At 48.3% G+C, this 18,049-nt stretch overlaps 1 protein-coding gene across 2 annotated transcripts in view; it reads right to left on the bottom strand.

Moving 5' to 3' along the window:
- The window catches only part of GPATCH8 (G-patch domain containing 8), a 196,392-nt gene that overhangs the window by 51,629 nt on the left and 126,714 nt on the right, over nt 1-18,049 (bottom strand). For both annotated transcript variants that reach the window (XM_030220366.1, XM_030220368.1), the window contains one exon: nt 9,938-10,081. In XM_030220366.1, the coding sequence (XP_030076226.1) occupies nt 9,938-10,081 (144 nt within the window). The remainder of the gene's footprint in view (nt 1-9,937; nt 10,082-18,049) is intronic.

Genomic DNA, 18,049 nt, shown 5'->3' with positions numbered 1-18,049 from the left:
CCAGCCAGATTTATCTATCTTTTTACCAGCAAACGAAGGGAGGGTAGATGGGGGGAGGCAGGGAGGGACCTGGCACCACCAGGTGTACATCTCAATTGCCTAACAGAGGCCTCAACCCCAGTCCAGGCTCAACTAGACCCAAAAGAGCACTAGGAGCCGGATTCATCCAGAGCTGCACAGTTATGACCACCAACCTGCTAGATAGAGAGAATACTGAGCTGTGAGTGGCTGCACAGGACCACATATAGCAGGACTCTGGCGTTCTCTCTATCTACACCTGCTGGTGGGGGGACATAACCCACAAGTCTCTGGATTGATCTGTGGGACGCTATGGAACAGAGGATTTAAATCTGGATGAAAATTAAAACACAAATCTTTAGCTTTCTCCGGGTTTAGTTTTAGCTTATGGTCCTGCATCCATCCTTCCACCAATTTCATACATAAATGAATGTTTGTATTATCTAAATCTAATTGATTGTAAAGGAATTGGTACTGAAATATCATCAGCATAAATATAATGAATGAAGCCATGTTTCTCCAATAAAAGGCTTAAAGATCGCATAAAGATGTTGAATAATACCAGAGAAAATGGAGAACCCTACGGAACACCACAAGGGTTACTCCAGCTAATGGACAATTCCCCATGTGATTTTATCTATACCAGAGTTTTCCAACACGCAGTACGCGATAACTCCCCAAGGGGTATGCAGAGTGTGGCTCCCAGCCAAAAAAAAAAAAAAAAAGAGCTCAATTGCCCTCTCTTGGTCCCTCCTTTTGCTGTCAGGTTTCTCTCCATTTTATTCCTCTAATGTGCGATGGCATCCCCCCTCCCTCTTCCCACCCCAACCCATACCTTTTCAAAGCTGTCTTACAGAGCAAGGCAGCAATTCACAAAGTGCTGCTCTTGCCGACATCAGAGACTTCTGTATGATGCAACTTTCTGTTTCCGCATAGGCGGGTGTGAAGGTCAGACAGAAGGCTCTGATGTCAGCACGGGCAGCACGTTATGAATTGCATCCTGCTGCCAGTAATCTCTAGACAGCTTTAAAAAGGTATGGAGGGAGAAGAGGGAGGGATTCCATCATGAATTACAGAAGGAGCAAAAGGAAGTGAAGCCGGACTGGGTGAGGGGGGGAAGAAGAAATGCTGGAACGATGGTGGTTGGAAGAAAGGATAAGGAGAAAAGCTAGACCAACGATGTCTGGGCGAGTGGGGTGAGGTGAGGAGAAAAACTGGACCAATCTGGGGGTGGGAAAGGCGATGGAGAAATGCTGGACCAATGGAAGTGGGAGTAGGAGCAAGGGTGGGCCTGGAGGGAGAAGGAGAAATGCTGGATGTGGGTAGGCTTCCTGCTTTTAATATACCTAAAAAAATTTACTATGTGTTTTTGCCTCCAACGCAATCCTTTTTTCGAAGTCCCTCTTAGCTTTCCTTATCAGTGCTTTGCATTTGACTTGACATTCCTTATGCCATTTCTTATTATTTTCAGTTGGTTCCTTCTTCCATTTTCTGAAGGATTTTTTTTTTTAGCTCTAATAGCTTCCTTCACCTCACTATTTAACCACGCCGGCTGTCGTTTGGACTTCCGTTTTTTAATATGCGGAATATATTTGGTCTGGGCTTCCAGGATGGTGTTTTTGAACAGCATCCACGCCTGATGTAAATTTTTGACCCTCGCAGTCGCTCCTTTAAGTTTTCTTTTCACCATTCTTCTCATTTTATCATAGTCTCCTTTTTTAAAGTTAAACGCTAACGTATTTGATTTCCTATGTATACTTACTGCAAAGCTAATATCAAAAGGAGTGGAGGAGTGGCCTAGTGGTTAGGGTGGTGGACTTTGGTCCTGGGAACTAAGTTCGATTCCCACCTCAGGCACAGGCAGCTCCTTGTGACTCTGGGCAAGTCACTTAACCCTCCATTGCCCCATGAAAGCCGCATTGAGCCTGCCATGAGTGGCAAAGTGCGGGGTACAAATGTAACAAAAATAAAAAATAAAATAAAATAAATCCGATCATATTATGATCACTGTTATCAAGCGGCCCCAGCACCATTACCTCCCGCACCAGATCATGCGCTCCACTAAGGACTAGGTCTAGAATTTTTCCTTCTCTCGTCGGTTCCTATACCAGCTGCTCCATAAAGCTGTCCTTGATTTCATCAAGGAATTTTACCTCCCTAGCATGTCCCGATGTTACATTTACCCAGTCAATATCGGGGTAATTGAAATCACCCATTATTATTGTGTTGCCCAGTTTGTTTGCGTCCCTAATTTCCTTTAACATTTCTGCATCTGTCTGTTCATCCTGGCCAGGCGGACGGTAGTACACTCCTATCATTATCCTTTTCCCCTTTACACATGGAATTTCAATCCACAGTGATTTCAAGAAGTGTTTTGTTTCCTGCAGAATTCTCAATCTATTTGATTCAAGGCTCTTGTTAATATACAATGCTACCCTTCCACCAATTCAATCCACCCTATCACTACGATATAATTTGTACCCCGGTATGACAGTGTCCCACTGGTTAACCTCCTTCCACCAGGTCTCAGAGATGCCTATTATATCTAATTTTTCATTTAGTGCAATATATTCTAACTCTCCCATCTTATTTCTTAGGCTCCTGGCATTTGCATATAGACATTTCAAACTGTGTTTGTTGCTCCTATTTACATCATACTTAGTACTTGACAGTACTAATTTGCAATCTTTTGTCTGATTTTTATTTAGGGACACCTGATCTACTACGGTCTCTTTTGCAACCTCACTATCAGGATACCCTATCTTCCCTGTTTTGGTGATATCTTTGAAAGATACCTCATCCCGAACCATGCGCTTTTGAGCGACTGTCGGCCCCTCATTTCTAGTTTAAAAGCTGCTCTATCTCCTTTTTAAATGCCGATGCCAGCAGCCTGGTCCCACCCTGGTTAAGGTGGAGCCCATCCTTTTGGAATAGGCTCCCCATTCCCCAGAATGTTGCTCAGTTCCTAACATATCTAAAACCCTCCTCCCTGCACCATCGTCTCATCCACGCATTGAGACTCCGGAGCTCTGCCTGTCTCTTGGGCCCTGCGCGTGGAACAGGTAACATTTCACAAAATGCTACCCTAGAGGATCTGGATTTGAGCTTTCTACCTAACAGCCTAAATTTGGCTTCCAGAACCCCTCTCCCACATTTTCCTATGTCATTGGTACCCAAATGTACCAAGACAGCTGACTCCTCCCCAGCACTATCTAAAATCCTATCTAGGTGCCGCGTGAGGTCCGCCACCTTCACACCAGGCAGGCAAGTCACCAGGCAATCCTTACATCCACCAGCCACCCAGCTATCTATATGCCTAATGATCGAATCACCAACTACAACAGCTGTCCTAACCTTTCCCTCCCGGGAAGCACTTGGAGACATATCCTCGGTGCGAGATGATAGTATATCCCCTGGTGGGCAGGTCCTGGCTACAGGAGTACTTCCTACTTGAGCAGGGTGATGCTCTCCTTCTAGGAGACCTCCCTCCTCCAAGGTAGCACAAGGGCTACCAGACTGGAGGTGGGACTTCTTGCCTCACCAATCTATTACATTTCTTGAAGGGGTGAACATGTGGCTAAAGGTGAGTCGGTTGATATTGTGTATCTGGATTTTCAAAAGGCGTTTGACAAAGTACCTCATGAAAGACTCCAGAGGAAATTGGAAAGCCATGGGAAAGGAGGTAGCGTCCTATTGTGGATTAAAACTGGTTAAAAAAAATAGAAAACAGAGAGTAGGGTTAAATGGTCAGTAATCTCAAGAGATCTAGAGATGTGAGTAACTAGTGAGGTAATTAAATTTGCTGACAACACAAAGTTATTCAAAGTTGTTAAATTGCAAGAGGATTGTGAAAAATTACAAGAGGACCTTACGAGACTGGGCGTCTAAATGGCAGATGGCGTTTAATGTGAGCAAGTGCAAAGTGATGCATGTAGGAAAGAGGAACCCGAATTAAAGCTACATAATGCAAGGTTCCACGTTAGGAGTCACGACCAAGAAAGGGATCTAGTTGTCATCGTTAATGATACATTGAAACCCTCTGTTCAGTGTGCAGCGGCAGCTAAGAAAGCAAATATATTTTAGGTATTATTAGGAAAGGAATGGAAAACAAAAATGAGGACGTTATAATGCCTTTGTATCGCTCCATGGTGCGACTGCACCTTGAATATTGTATTCAATTCTGGTCACCGCATCTCAAAAAAAATATAGTGGAATTAGAAAAGGTACAGAGAAGGGCAATGAAAATAATAAAGGAGATGGGACGACTTCCCTATGACAAAAGGCTGAAGCGGCTAGGACTCTTAAGCTTGGAGAAAAGATAGCTGAGGGGAGATATGCTAGACGTCTATAAAATAATGAGTGGAGTGGAATGGGTAGACGTCGATCGTTTGTTTACTCTTTCCAAAAATACTAGGACTAGGGGGCATGTGATGAAGCTACAAAAGTAGTAAATTTAAAACGAATCAGAGAAAAGTTTTCTTCACTCAACATGTAATTAAACTGGAATTCAATGCCATAGAATGTGGTAAAGACGGTTAGCTTAGCAGGGTTTAAAAGAGGTTTGGACGGCTTCCTAAAGGACTGGGGAAAATCCACTGCTTATTTCTGGGATAAGCAGCATAAAATGTATTGAATTTTTTCCAGATCTTGCCAGGTATTTGTGACCTGGATTGGCCACTGTTGGAAACAGGATGCTGGGCTTGATGGTCTATCCCAGTGTGGCAATACTTATGTACTTATGTAAGAAGGATGGTGCTCTACACCCCTGTATTGACTGTTGTGGTTTGAATGCCATCATGATCAAGAATAAATACCTGCTCCCACTAATAACCAAGTTGTTTGACCGTCCTTCAAGTGCCTCATGTTTTTACTAATTTGGATCTCAGAAGAGCATATAACTTGATTTGCATCCATGAAGGCGATAAATGGAAGACTGCGTTTAACACCAGGGCTGGCCACTATGAGTATTTGGTTATGCCGTTCAAACTCTCCAATGCTCTTGCTGTTTTTCAAAGTTTTGTGAATGACATCTTCCTTGCTCTACAACTGTGTCCTGGTATACTTGGGATGATATTTTGATATTCTCTAAGCTTACTCAACACTGGTAGCAAGTCAAACAGGTCCTGAAGCTTGCACGACAACCACTTGTATGTCAAATTGGAGAACTATATCTTCGATCAGAATTAACTACCCTTCTTGGGCTACATTATTTCCAACCTGGGTGTGAAGATGGATCTGGTGAAGCTCTCCACCATTCACGGAGCATTACAGCAGTTTCTGGGTTTTGTGAATTATCGCCAGTTTATCCAGAATTATTCTTCTATTGCCCATGCCCTTACTGCTCTGACAGAGAAGTGGGCCAACATACGAGACTGGCCAGATGAGGCTATTGCTGCCTTTGACATCTTGAAACAGGCCTTCAGAACATCTCTGCCATCCTGATCTGGAGAGACCCTTCTTCACTGCAGTCGACATCTTCCATAGGAGCTGGCGCTTTCCTGTCCCAGTCGGATGTCAAAGGCTAGTTGTTACCTTGTGCCTTTTTCTCCAAAATGTTCTTGCCTGCTGAGAAGAATTATATGACTGGGAATCGGGAGCTATTGTCCATAAAGATGGAGTTAGAGGAATGGCAAGTTCATTTACCGTGACCATAGACCATAAGAACCTTCTGTATCCACAGGATGCCCAAAGACTTAACCCTCACCAGGCCCAGTGGTCTCTGTTCTTGTCCCAATTTGACTTGTATGGTCTACCGCCTGGCTGAGAAGAATGTACGGGCTTATGCTCTCTCTTGATCTCTGGAGGGTACTGAGAAAAGCTCCACTCTTCAGACCATCCTGGACCCTGCCAAGATTCAGACTGTTAGTTCCTCCAGGCAAGACCAGGTGCTCAAACGACTTCGGAACTTGGTGAAGTTACTACTACTACTACTACTATTTAGCATTTCTATAGCGCTACAAGGCATACGCAGCGCTGCACAAACATAGAAGACAGTCCCTGCTCAAAGAGCTTACAATCTAATAGTTGGGGAACGAGTCAAACTGCCGGTCATCTGGGGCATGCTGGAACTCATTTCTCGAGTCTATTGGTGGCCACAGCTGAAGAAAAGACATATGAGACTTTGTAACATCTTGCCTTGTCTGTGCCTATCACAAGTCATCCCACTCCCATCCATGGTGGCTTCCCCAACTACTTCCGATACCCAAGACACCATGGGCTTGGGTATCAGACCTTTCATCACAGACCTTCCAGAGTCAGATGGATTCACCACCATATGTGTTGTGCTAGATCGGTTCTCTAAAATGGCCCATTTCACTCTCCTGACTGGGTTGCTTTCTGCTCCCACACTGGCCTGGCACTTCTTTAAGGAGATCTTTCATCTACAGGGTTTACCAGAGTCCATCGCCTCGGACTGACGAGAGCAATTCACCTCCAGATTTTGGCGGAAGCTCTGTGGGTTGTTGCAGGTCAAGTTAAAGTTCTCTTCTGGATATCATCTGCAGAACAATGGCCAGATGGAGAGGGAGTAGGATTAAAAGGTCAATATTCGCAATGGAGAAGGGTAGTTAGTGGGGTACCTCAGGGATCCTCTGCTTTTTAACATATTCATAAATGGCCTAGACATGGGGTTAACTAGTGAAGTAATCAAATTTGCCAATCACACAAAGTTATTCAAAGTAGTCAAATCGCGGGAAGATTGTGAAAAACTACAAGAGGACCTCACGAGACTGGGAGACTGGGCGTCCAAATGGCAGATGATGTTTAATGTGAACAAGTGCAAAGTGATGCATGTGGGAAAGAGGAACCCAAACTATAACTACGTCATGCAAGGTTCAGCGTTGGGAGTCACGGACCGAGAAAGGGATCTAGGTGTCATCGTTGATGATACATTGAAAACTTCTGCTCAATGTGCTGCTGCGGCTAGGAAAGCAAATAGAATGTTGGGTATCATTAGGAAAGGGATTGAAAACAAAAATAAGGATATTATTCTGCCATTGTATTGCTCCATGGTGCGATCGCACCTCGAGTATTGTGTTCAATTCTGGTTGCTGCACCTCAAAAAAGACATAGTGGAATTGGAAAAGGTGCAGAGAAGGGTGACAAAGATGATACAGGAGATGGGACGACTTCCCTATCAGAATAGGCTGAAGAGGCTGGGGCTCTTCAGCTTGGAGAAAAGGCGGCTGAGGGGAGATATGATAGAGGTCTATAAGATAATGAGTGGAATGGAACGGGTCGATGTGGAGCGTCTGTTTACGCTTTCCAAAAATACTAGGACAAGAGGGAATGCGATGAAGCTGCAGTGTGGAAAATTTAAAACGAATCAGAGGAAATCTTTCTTCACTCAACGTGTAGTTAAACTCTGGAATTCGCTGCCGGAAACGGTGGTTAAGGCGGTTAACTTAGTGGACTTCAAAAAAGGGTTGGACGGCTTCCTGGAGGAAAAAGCCATAGAATGTTAATGAATGGATGAGGGAATAATACAGTATTTCTAGGATGGGCGGGACAAAGTGCTTGTTATTTTGGCCGCTGTAGTGACAGGGTGCTGGGCTCGATGGACCCTTGGTCTGTCCCAGCATGGCGATGCTTATGTACTTATGACAATCAGATCTTGAAATTCTTCCTTCGCAGCTAACATCTCGGCTCAACATGATTGGTCCCAGTTACTGCCCTGGGCCAAATTCTGCTATAACAACCATGTAAGCGAGTCCTCTGGGGCATCACCATTCAAGATAATCTTCGGACAACATCCGAGGGTACCCCTGCCAGTACCCCTATCATCTTCTGTGCTAGCAGCCGAGGCTGCCATCACATCCCTCTCTCCCCGCTGGAAAATCACACGGGAACTACTGATTCATGCTACCCAGAGGTACAAGAAGCAAGATGATAGGAAGAAACACCCTGTTCCTCAATTTCCATCCAGGGAGATCTGGTTTAGTTGTCCACCATGAACTTGTGCCTTAAGACTCCCGGTTCATTATCTCATTGTACAACAGGTGGGACCAGCGATATAGCAACTGAAGCCAGGTGGGATCGGTGATGAAGCAACTGAAGTTACCCGCTACTTTGTGAATGCACAACACGTTTCATGTGGCCCTCCTGAAACCCATCATGCTGAGAAGTGACAGGGTACCTCCAGCACCAGCTCCTACTAATGCAGAACCTGACACAGAGTTTGAAGTCCAGAGCATCCTACACTCTCAAAAGATATGGGGAAGACTCCAATATCTCACTGCCTGGAAACCAAGCCCATGCATGGCTCTCCTAAGTAGATTTCGTTTTTTTTCTTCATAAACCTAAATCTGGGCCCTGGAGGAGGTACAGCCACACTCTGATCCCCCCCCCCACCCCCCCCCGACTCACCTAGTTTTTCTCATGGTGTTCTTTGGCCCAGCACCCCGCCCGTTATACACTGGCAGGAGCTGGCTTCCTTAGGTGAGTACGCACATGACAAAGAGACACTTTAAAGGGCCAGCAACCGGAGGTGAAGATCAGCGCCTCATGATGACATCACCCGGCTGGGGCTATTTAAGGCAGACAGACCTCTTTGTCTTGTTTTGCAATGGATTGCCTTGGACCCCCTGTTCCTAATTCTGCCTCGGTCTCCAGTTCCTGCCTCGCCTTCAGCTTCCGACCCATTCCTGTCTCCAGCCCTGCTCCAGGTTCCTGTTTCCTGCCCTATCCAGCACCACCCAGGTCCTGATTCACCAGGCCTGCCCCCAAGGGCTCTTTTCAGGGCTACCGAGGTCCTTCTTTGCCAGGCCTGCCTCGAAGGGCTCTTTTCAGAGCCATCCAGGTTATGATTCCCTATTCAGCACCCCTACGCTTCTGACAGCAGGCAAGACCGGTTGTGGCCCAAGGGCTCACCCACCAAGAACCGTGACAATACCCTGTTTGTCCTTGGAAAAATATTTTTAGGGCGTTTGGCAACATAAGCGCATGGCCAATTGAAAAAAAAAAATGGAAAATTGGCCATTTTACTACTGCGGTAAAAATAGTCTGAGTGCACAAGAGAAACGAGTATAAGGGTGCACTAAGGCCATTTCTACTGCAGCTTAGTAAAAGGACTCCTAAGTTTGTAATTAAGGTGATGGAGGGTTAAGTGACTTGTCCAATTCCCCAAGGTTTTCAGTCCACAGCTTCAAACATAAGGCCACATCTCTGTAAGAAAATTACTTAGGATGGTCTCATGCTGCGCATGCCATCTGAGGTGGAAGGGTGTGCGGCTAGAAATCCTGCATGTATTAAACAAAATTCATTACTATTTCCCAGTGAGTCTCAAAGACCGGATTTTTGCTTATAAATAATGAGGATTTATGGAATATACCTGCATGCATTTAGTAAAAAAAAAAAAAAAAAAAGTTTGGTTTTATTTGAATATTAGGCCATCCTGAAAATTACAACCACTGACTTGGGGAAGCATGGCTGCAATCCGATACTTAAAAAAAGAACCAGTAAAGTGGGACTCTATACAACTTCAGCATGGAATAACCTCCAAGTGGAGGAGATAAGGATTGTATCTGAATTCAAAAAAGAGTGGGACAGGCATGTGGGATGATATAGATGGGCAGATTGGATGGGCCACACAGACTTTATTGCCATCATTTTCTACATTTAATTAAAGATGCAACTGGACCTTCTTTTCCACCTAATACAGCAGAGCGTACATTGGAAATCTACACCTGGAACCAGAGCTCTCTAAGTTGCTGAATCATTTTTGCAATCATGACCACCACTGCTTATAGTGCAGTGAATTTTCAACCCTGGCATCCAGAACTTCATCCTGGGCTTCAGAAAAATATATCTATTACAGAATTCTCTTCCTTCCCCCTTCACACCACAGGGAAATTCAAAATTAACACATCACATAAACTAGAGTTGATACACTTCCACACAGTCCATGAATTTGATATCTCACCTGTTTGTGTGCGTGATCATAAGAGTTGATATGGTTGTCAAATTCCTGGTGCTTTTGATATTGCTTGTCACAAAGCTCACAGTAGAAATTTGCTCTTAAATCTTCTAAAGCTTTGGCAATTGCCTTCTCTTTGTCCATATAATCCTGCAAGTTATATTTTTGTTAACAATTAAAACCACACCAAACAACAAAAAACAAACAAACAAGAGGAAAAGTAGCAGGTCAATGCTAGGTGAATTTGTCAGTAAACTATCAAAGTTGAACCCAAAATAAATGCTGTGAATAAACAAAAGGTAATTTTCACTGCTTTTAGGGCCTCTTATCAAACCGCGCTAGCGGTCACCAATGTGGCAAAGCCAACAAAGTCCATCCACTTTGAATGGGCTTCGTCAGCATTGCTGTGCAGCTTGATAAAAGAGGCCCTTAATGTGCAGTTACTGGAACTAGTTGAAGCTGGAAAATTATTATTTGATGGTACTTTTTAGGTTCATCATCAAATGGCCTTAAAAAAATGTCTTGGGCCTTGAAGGCCCTACTTGCATTTTTTTTTTTAATTTAAGCAATCTAAACTTCATGCATTCTTCAAGTCTGAGAACTAATCTCAAAAAACTGGCCAAGCAGCAAAACATTAGCCAAAATTGGACATGTTTGAATTCAAAGTGAGAAATTAAGCTAGTCACCTCTATAGGATCCTAAGAGCCTCTATTAGAGGATTTTTTTTTTTTTAAATGGGAGAATTCGAAGAGCTAAATATTTGAAATGAGCATGGGGGACTTATAAACAGTTACACAGAAAATGTTTCTCTCTTTACTTTTTCCCTTCCTTAAAGGACTACACATACTGCCCTAAGTTCTAAGCTAGAGATTTTCAACCTTTTTCGTCTCACGGCACACTTACATGGTGCTAAAACTGTCAAGGCACCCACCCTCACACAGTCCAACATTTTAACTTCTACCCAAACCCGATCCCCTCCACCCACATAGCCCAGTATTTCACCTTCTCCTACCCCCCCCCCACTACCACCACCATACCCACCACACATGGTCCAGCATTTTACCTTCATTCCCTCCCACCCCCACAAATAGTCCAGCATTCACCTGCTCTTCCCTTCCACTCTCAGAAAGAGTCCAGCATTTACCTCCTTTTCTCCCCACCCCAACAAATAGTCTAGCAGCTCTCCCTCCTGTCCCTTCTCCAGTTGGTGACCAGGCATCACCCCTTGTACCTTTTAAAGTTTTCTCGTCTCTAGTGGTCAGTGGCAGTGATTCATACAGCCTGCTCACGTCAAACCCACAGCCTTCTCTCTGATGCTTCCCTCCCTTCTTTCCTCCTCGAAATGCACCACCTGTTCCTCTGATCCCATCCCCACCAACTTACTAAACACCATCTCTCCTACTGTCACCCCCCCCCCCCCCACCTGTCATATCCTCAACCTCTCTCTCCACTGCAACTGTCCCTGACACCTTCAAGCATGCTGTAGTCACACCACTCCTCAAAAAACCATCACTAGACCCTACCTGTCCTTCCAACTACCGCCTCATCTCCCTCCAACCCTTCCTTCTCCAAGATACTTGAACGCGTTCACAGCCGCTGCCTTGATTTTCTCTCCTCTCATGCCATCCTCGATCCGCTGCAATCCGGTTTTCGAACTCTACACTCGACAGAAACGGCACTCACTAAAGTGAATGCTACATACCTGTAGAAGGTATTCTCCGAGGACAGCAGGCTGATTGTTCTCACTGATGGGTGACGTCCACGGCAGCCCCCTCCAACCGGAAATTTCACTAGCAAAGGCCTTTGCTAGTCCTCGCGCGCAGATGCGCACCGCGCATGCGCGGCCGTCTTCCCGCCCGAACCGGCTCGTGTTCGTCAGTCCTGTATGTAGCAAGACAAAGAGAAGGGAAGACACAACTCCAAAGGGGAGGCGGGCGGGTTTGTGAGAACAATCAGCCTGCTGTCCTCGGAGAATACCTTCTACAGGTATGTAGCATTCGCTTTCTCTAAGGACAAGCAGGCTGCTTGTTCTCACTGATGGGGTATCCCTAGCCCCCAGGCTCACTCAAAACAACAAACATGGTCAATTGGGCCTCGCAACGGTGAGGACATAACTGAGATTGACCTAACAACTTATCCAACTAACTGAGAGTGTAGCCTGGAACAGAATAAACATGGGCCTAGGAGGGTGGAGTTGGATTCTAAACCCCGAACAGATTCTGAAGCACTGACTGCCCGAACCGACCGGCGCGTCGGGTATCCTGCTGCAGGCAGTAATGAGATGTGAATGTGTGGACAGATGACCACGTCGCAGCTTTGCAAATCTCTTCAATCGTGGCTGACTTCAAGTGGGCCACCGACACTGCCATGGCATTGTGAGCCGTGACATGACCCTCAAGAGCCAGCCCAGCCTGGGCGTAAGTGAAGGAAATGCAATCTGCTAGCCAATTGGATATGGTGCGTATCCCCACAGCCACTCCCCTCCTGTTGGGATCAAAAGAAACAAACATTTGGGCGGACTGTCTGTTGAGCTGTGTCCACTCCAGATAAAAGGCCAATGCTCTTTTGCAGTCCAATGTGTGCAGCTGACGTTCAGCAGGGCAGGAATGAGGACGGGGAAAGAATGTTGGCAAGACAATTGACTGGTTCAGATGGAACTCCGACACCACCTTTGGCAAGAACTTAGGGTGAGTGCGGAGGACTACTCTATTATGATGAAATTTGGTGAAAGGGGCCTGGGCTACCAGAGCCTGAAGCTCACTGACTCTACGAGCTGAAGTAATTGCCACCAAGAAAATGACCTTCCAGGTCAAGTACTTCAGATGGCAGGAATTCAGTGGCTCAAAAGGAGGTTTCATCAGCTGGGTGAGAACGACATTGAGATCCCATGACACTGTAGGAGGTTTGACGGGGGGCTTTGACAAAAGCAAACCTCTCATGAAGCGAACAACTAAAGGCTGTCCTGAGATCAGCTTACCTTGCACACGGTAATGGTATGCACTGATTGCGCTAAGGTGAACCCTTACAGAGTTGGTCTTGAGACCAGACTTAGACAAGTGTAGAAGGTATTCAAGCAGGGTCTGTGTAGGACAGGAGCGAGGATCTAAGGCCTTGTTGTCACACCAGACGGCAAACCTCCTCCATAAAAAGAAGTAACTCCTCTTAGTGGAATCTTTTCTGGAAGCAAGACACGGGAGACACCCTCCAACAGACCCAAAGAGGCAAAGTCTACGCTCTCAACATCCAGGCCGTGAGAGCCAGAGACTGGAGGTTGGGATGCAGAAGCGCCCCTTCATCCTGTGTGATGAGGGTCGGAAAACACTCCAATCTCCATGGTTCTTCGGAGGACAACTCCAGAAGGAGGGAACCAGATTTGACGCGGCCAAAAAGGAGCAATCAGAATCGTGGTGCCTCGGTCTTGCTTGAGTTTCAATAAAGTCTTCCCCACCAGAGGTATGGGAGGATAAGCATACAGCAGGCCGTTCCCCCAATCCAGGAGGAAGGCATCCGATGCCAGTCTGCCGTGGGCCTGAAGTCTGGAACAGAACTGAGGGACCTTGTGGTTGGCTCGAGATGCAAAGAAATCTACCAAGGGGGTGCCCCACACCTGGAAGATCCGGCGCACTACTCTGGAGTTGAGCGACCACTTGTGAGGTTGCATGATCCTGCTCAACCTGTCGGCCAGACTGTTGTTTACGCCTGCCAGATATGTGGCTTGGAGCAACATGCCGTAACGGCGAGCCCACAGCCACATGCTGACGGCTTCCTGACACAGGGGGCGAGATCCGGTGCCCCCCTGCTTGTTGATGTAATATATGGCAACCTGGTTGTCTGTCTGAATTTGGATAATTTGATGGGACAGCCGATCTCTGAAAGCCTTCAGAGCGTTCCAGACCGCTCGTAACTCCAGGAGGTTGATCTGCAGATCGCGTTCCTGGAGGGACCAGCTTCCCTGGGTGTGAAGCCCATCGACATGAGCTCCCCACCCCAGGAGAGACGCATCCGTAATCAGCACTTTTTGTGGCTGAGGGATTTGGAAAGGGCGTCCCAGAGTCAAATTGGACCAAATCGCCCACCAATGCAGGGATTTGAGAAAACTCGTGGACAGGTGGATCACGTCCTCTAGATCCCCAGCAGCCTGAAACCACTGGGAAGCTAGGGTCCATTGAGCAGATCGCAGTGAAGACGAGCCATGGGAGTCACATGAACTGTGGAGGCCATGTGGCCAAGCAATCTCAACATCTGCCGAGCTGTGATCTGCTGGGACGCTCGTACCCGGGAGACGAGGGACAACAGATTGTTGGCCCTTGTCTCCGGAAGATAGGCACGAGCCGTACGAGAATCCAGCAGAGCTCCTATGAATTCGAGTCTCTGTACAGGGAGAAGATGGGACTTTGGATAATTTATCACAAACCCCAGTAGCTCCAGGAGTCGAATAGTCATCTGCATGGACTGTAGAGCTCCTGCCTTGCATGTGTTTTTCACCAGCCAATCGTCGAGATAAGGGAACACGTGCACTCCCAGCCTGCGAAGCACTGCTGCTACTATAGCCAGGCACTTCGTGAACACCCTGGGCGCAGAGGCGAGCCCAAAGGGTAGCACACAGTACTGGAAGTGACGTGTGCCCAGCTGAAATCGCAGATACTGCCTGTGAGCTGGCAATATCGGGATGTGTGTGTAGGCGTCCTTCAAGTCCAGAGAGCATAGCCAATCGTTTTCCTGAATCATGGGAAGAAGGGTGCCCAGGGAAAGCATCCTGAACTTTTCCGTGACCAGATATTTGTTCAGGGCCCTTAGGTCTAGGATGGGACGCATCCCCCGTTTTCTTTTCCACAAGGAAGTACCTGGAATAGAATCCGAGCCCTTCTTGCCTGGGTGGCACAGGCTCGACCGCATTGGCGCTGAGAATGGCGGAGAGTTTCTCTGCAAGTACCTGCTTGTGCTGGAAGCTGTAAGACTGAGCTCCCGGTGGGCAATTTGGAGGCTTCGAGGCCAAATTGAGGGTGTATCCTTGCCGGACTATTTGACGAACCCAACGGTCGGAGGTTATAAAAGGCCACCTTTGGTGAAAAACTTTCAACCTCCCCCCGACCGGTAGATCGCCCGGCACGGATACCTTGATGTCGGCTATGCTCTGCTGGAGCCAGTCAAAAGCTCGCCCCCTGCTTTTGCTGGGGAGCCGTGGGGCCTTGCTGAGGCGCACGCTGCTGACGAGAGCGAGCGCGCTGGGGCTTAGCCTGGGCCGCAGGCTGGCGAGAGGGAGGATTGTACCTATGCTTACCAGAAGAGTAGGGAACAACCCTCCTTCCCCCATAAAACCGTCTACCTGAGGAGGTAGATGCTGAAGGCTGCCAGCAGGAGAATTTGTCGAAAGCGTTATCCCGCTCGGTGGAGCTGTTCTACCACCTGTTCGACTTTTTCTCCAAAATGTTGTCCTCGCTCGGCAAGGGGAGTCCGCAATCCGCTGCTGGATCCTATTTTCCAGGTCGGAGGCACGCAGCCATGAGAGTCTGCGCATCACCATACCTTGAGCAGCGGCCCTGGACACAACATCAAAGGTATCATATACCCCTCTGGTCAGGAATTTTCTGCACGCCTTCTGCTGCCTGACCACCTCTGAAACGGCTTGGCTTGCTCAGGAGGGAGCTTGTCCACCAGCCCGCCAACTGTTCCGCATGTGGATGCTCGTGTAGAGCTGGCAGGACTGAATCTTGGCCACGAGCATAGAGGAATGATAGGCCTTCCTCCCAAAGGAGTCTAAGGTTCTGGAGTCTTTGCCCGTGGGCGCCGAGGCATGCTCTCTAGAACTCTTAGCCTTCTTCAGGGCCAGATCCACCACACCAGAGTTGTGAGGCAACTGAGTGCGCATCAGCTCTGGGTCCCCATGGATCCGGTACTGGGATTCGATCTTCTTGGGAATGTGGGGATTAGATAGTGGCTTGGTCCAGTTCGCCAGCAATGTCTTTTTTAGGACATGATGCATGGGTACTGTGGACGCTTCCTTAGGTGGAGAAGGATAGTCCAAGAGCTCAAACATTTCAGCCCTGGGATCATCCTCCACAACCACCGGGAAGGGGATGGCCGTAGACATCTCCCGGACAAAGGCCGCGAAAGACAGACTCTCGGGAGGAGAAAGCTGCCTTTCAGGGGAGGGAGTGGGATCAGAAGGAAGGCCATCAGACTCCTCGTCAGAGAAATATCTGATGTCCTCCTCCTCCTCCCACAAGGCCTCACCATCGGTAGACACAAGTTCATGAACCTGAGTCTGAAGCCGTGCCCGACTCGACTCCATGGAAACACGGCCACGGTAGGAGCGTCGAGAGGTGGACTCCCTCGCCAGCATCGGCGAAGCTCCCTCCGCCGACGTCGTCGGGGAGTCTGCCTGGGAGGCGGCCGTAGCCGGTACCGCAAGTGGTACCGATACTGGAGACCTCACCTCGAGCATGGGGCCAGCCGGTGCCTCACTCGACGGTACCGGTGGCGCAAGCACCGCCGGTACCGGAGGGGAAGGGCGCAACAGCTCTCCCAGAATCTCTGGAAGAACGGCCCGGAGACTCTCGTGCAGAGCGGCTGTGGAGAAAGACTGTGAAGCCGATGCAGGCGTCGATGTCAGAGTCTGTTCCGGGCGTGGAGGCGGTTCCAGGCTGTCCAAGGGAGAGCACATCGACACCTCCTGAACAGAGGGTGAGCGGTCCTCCCGGTGCCAATGCCTCCTGGGTGCCGACTGCCTCGGTGACCCAGAGCTCTCGGTACCGAGACGGGAAGGAGACCGGTGACGATGCTTGACTTTTTCAAGCGAAGCATGTCACCGGAGCTTCCCGGTACCGACGAGGAGGATGTAGAATCCAACCGTCGCTTCCTCGGGGCCGAGGCCGAAGAAGGACGATCTTGGGGGGGGGGGGGGGGGGGTTGTACCGCAGGAGCCCTCAGGGCAGGGGGAGACCCACCCGAAGGCTCACCGCCACCAGCAGGGGAATGGACAGCCCTCACCTGCACTCCAGACGAAGCACCACCGTCCGACGACATCAGCAATAGCGGAGGTCCCGGTACCACCGACGTTGACGCAGCCTTTCGATACCTCGGTACCGACGATGCAGGAGGTAGAGGCCTCGATGCAGTCGATGCTGAAGACTTCGATGATGTCAACGTTGATGCACTCGATGCCCGTGCTGTTGTCGTCGAAGGGCCCGAGAACAACGCGTTCCACTGGGCCAATCTCGCTACCTGAGTCCTCTTTTTCAAAAGAGCACAAAGACAGCAGGCCTGCGGGCGGTGCCCAGCCCCCAGACACTGAAGACACAAAGCGTGCCTATCAGTGAGCGAAATTACCCGGGCGCACTGGGTGCACTTCTTGAAGCCGCTGGAAGACTTCGATGACATGGGCGGAAAAATCACGCCGGCGAAATCAAAATTCGCGATGATGACGAAAGGCACCAAAAATAAGGGAGAGAAAACCCATACCGAGGCCAAAAAGGCTGGTCCAGAAAGCGAAAGGAAACTTACGCGGGGAAAAAGCTGGAAACACGGGAAAAGGGTAAAGACTGGAAAGGTCTCTTTTTTTTTTTTTTTTTTTAGCGAAAATCGCGAAGACGCACGAGGTCAACTTGAGGGGCACGAAACGGTGGCAAAACACGACCGTCCCGAGCGCGAACAAAAGAAGACTGACGAACACGAGCCGGTTCGGGCGGAAAGACGGCCGTGCATGCGCGGTGCGCATCGGCGCGCGAGGACTAGCAAAGGCCTTTGCTAGTGAAGTTTCCGGTTGGAGGGGGCTGCCGTGGACATCACCCATCAGTGAGAACAAGCAGCCTGCTTGTCCTCGGAGAAAGTCTGTAATGACCTGTTCCTTGCAAAATCCAAAGGTCACTACTCCATCCTCATCCTCCTCGACCTATCCGCCACTTTTGACACTGTCAATCATAATCTACTCCTTGCTGCACTATCTCATTTGGATTCCAGGGCTCTGTCCTCTCCTGGTTCTCCTCTTATCTCTCCCACCGTACCTTCAGAGTATATTATCATGGATCTTCCTCTACCCCCATCCCGCTCTCTGTTGGTGTTCCTCAGGGATCTGTCCTTGGACCCCTTCGTTTCTCAATCTACACCTCTTCCCTGGGC

This window comes from Microcaecilia unicolor, chromosome 12 (assembly GCF_901765095.1).
Source record: "Microcaecilia unicolor chromosome 12, aMicUni1.1, whole genome shotgun sequence".
NCBI classification, from domain to species: Eukaryota; Metazoa; Chordata; class Amphibia; order Gymnophiona; family Siphonopidae; genus Microcaecilia; species Microcaecilia unicolor.
The sequence above is the reverse complement of the archived record's forward strand: the minus strand, read 5'-3'. Positions and strand labels throughout refer to the sequence as shown.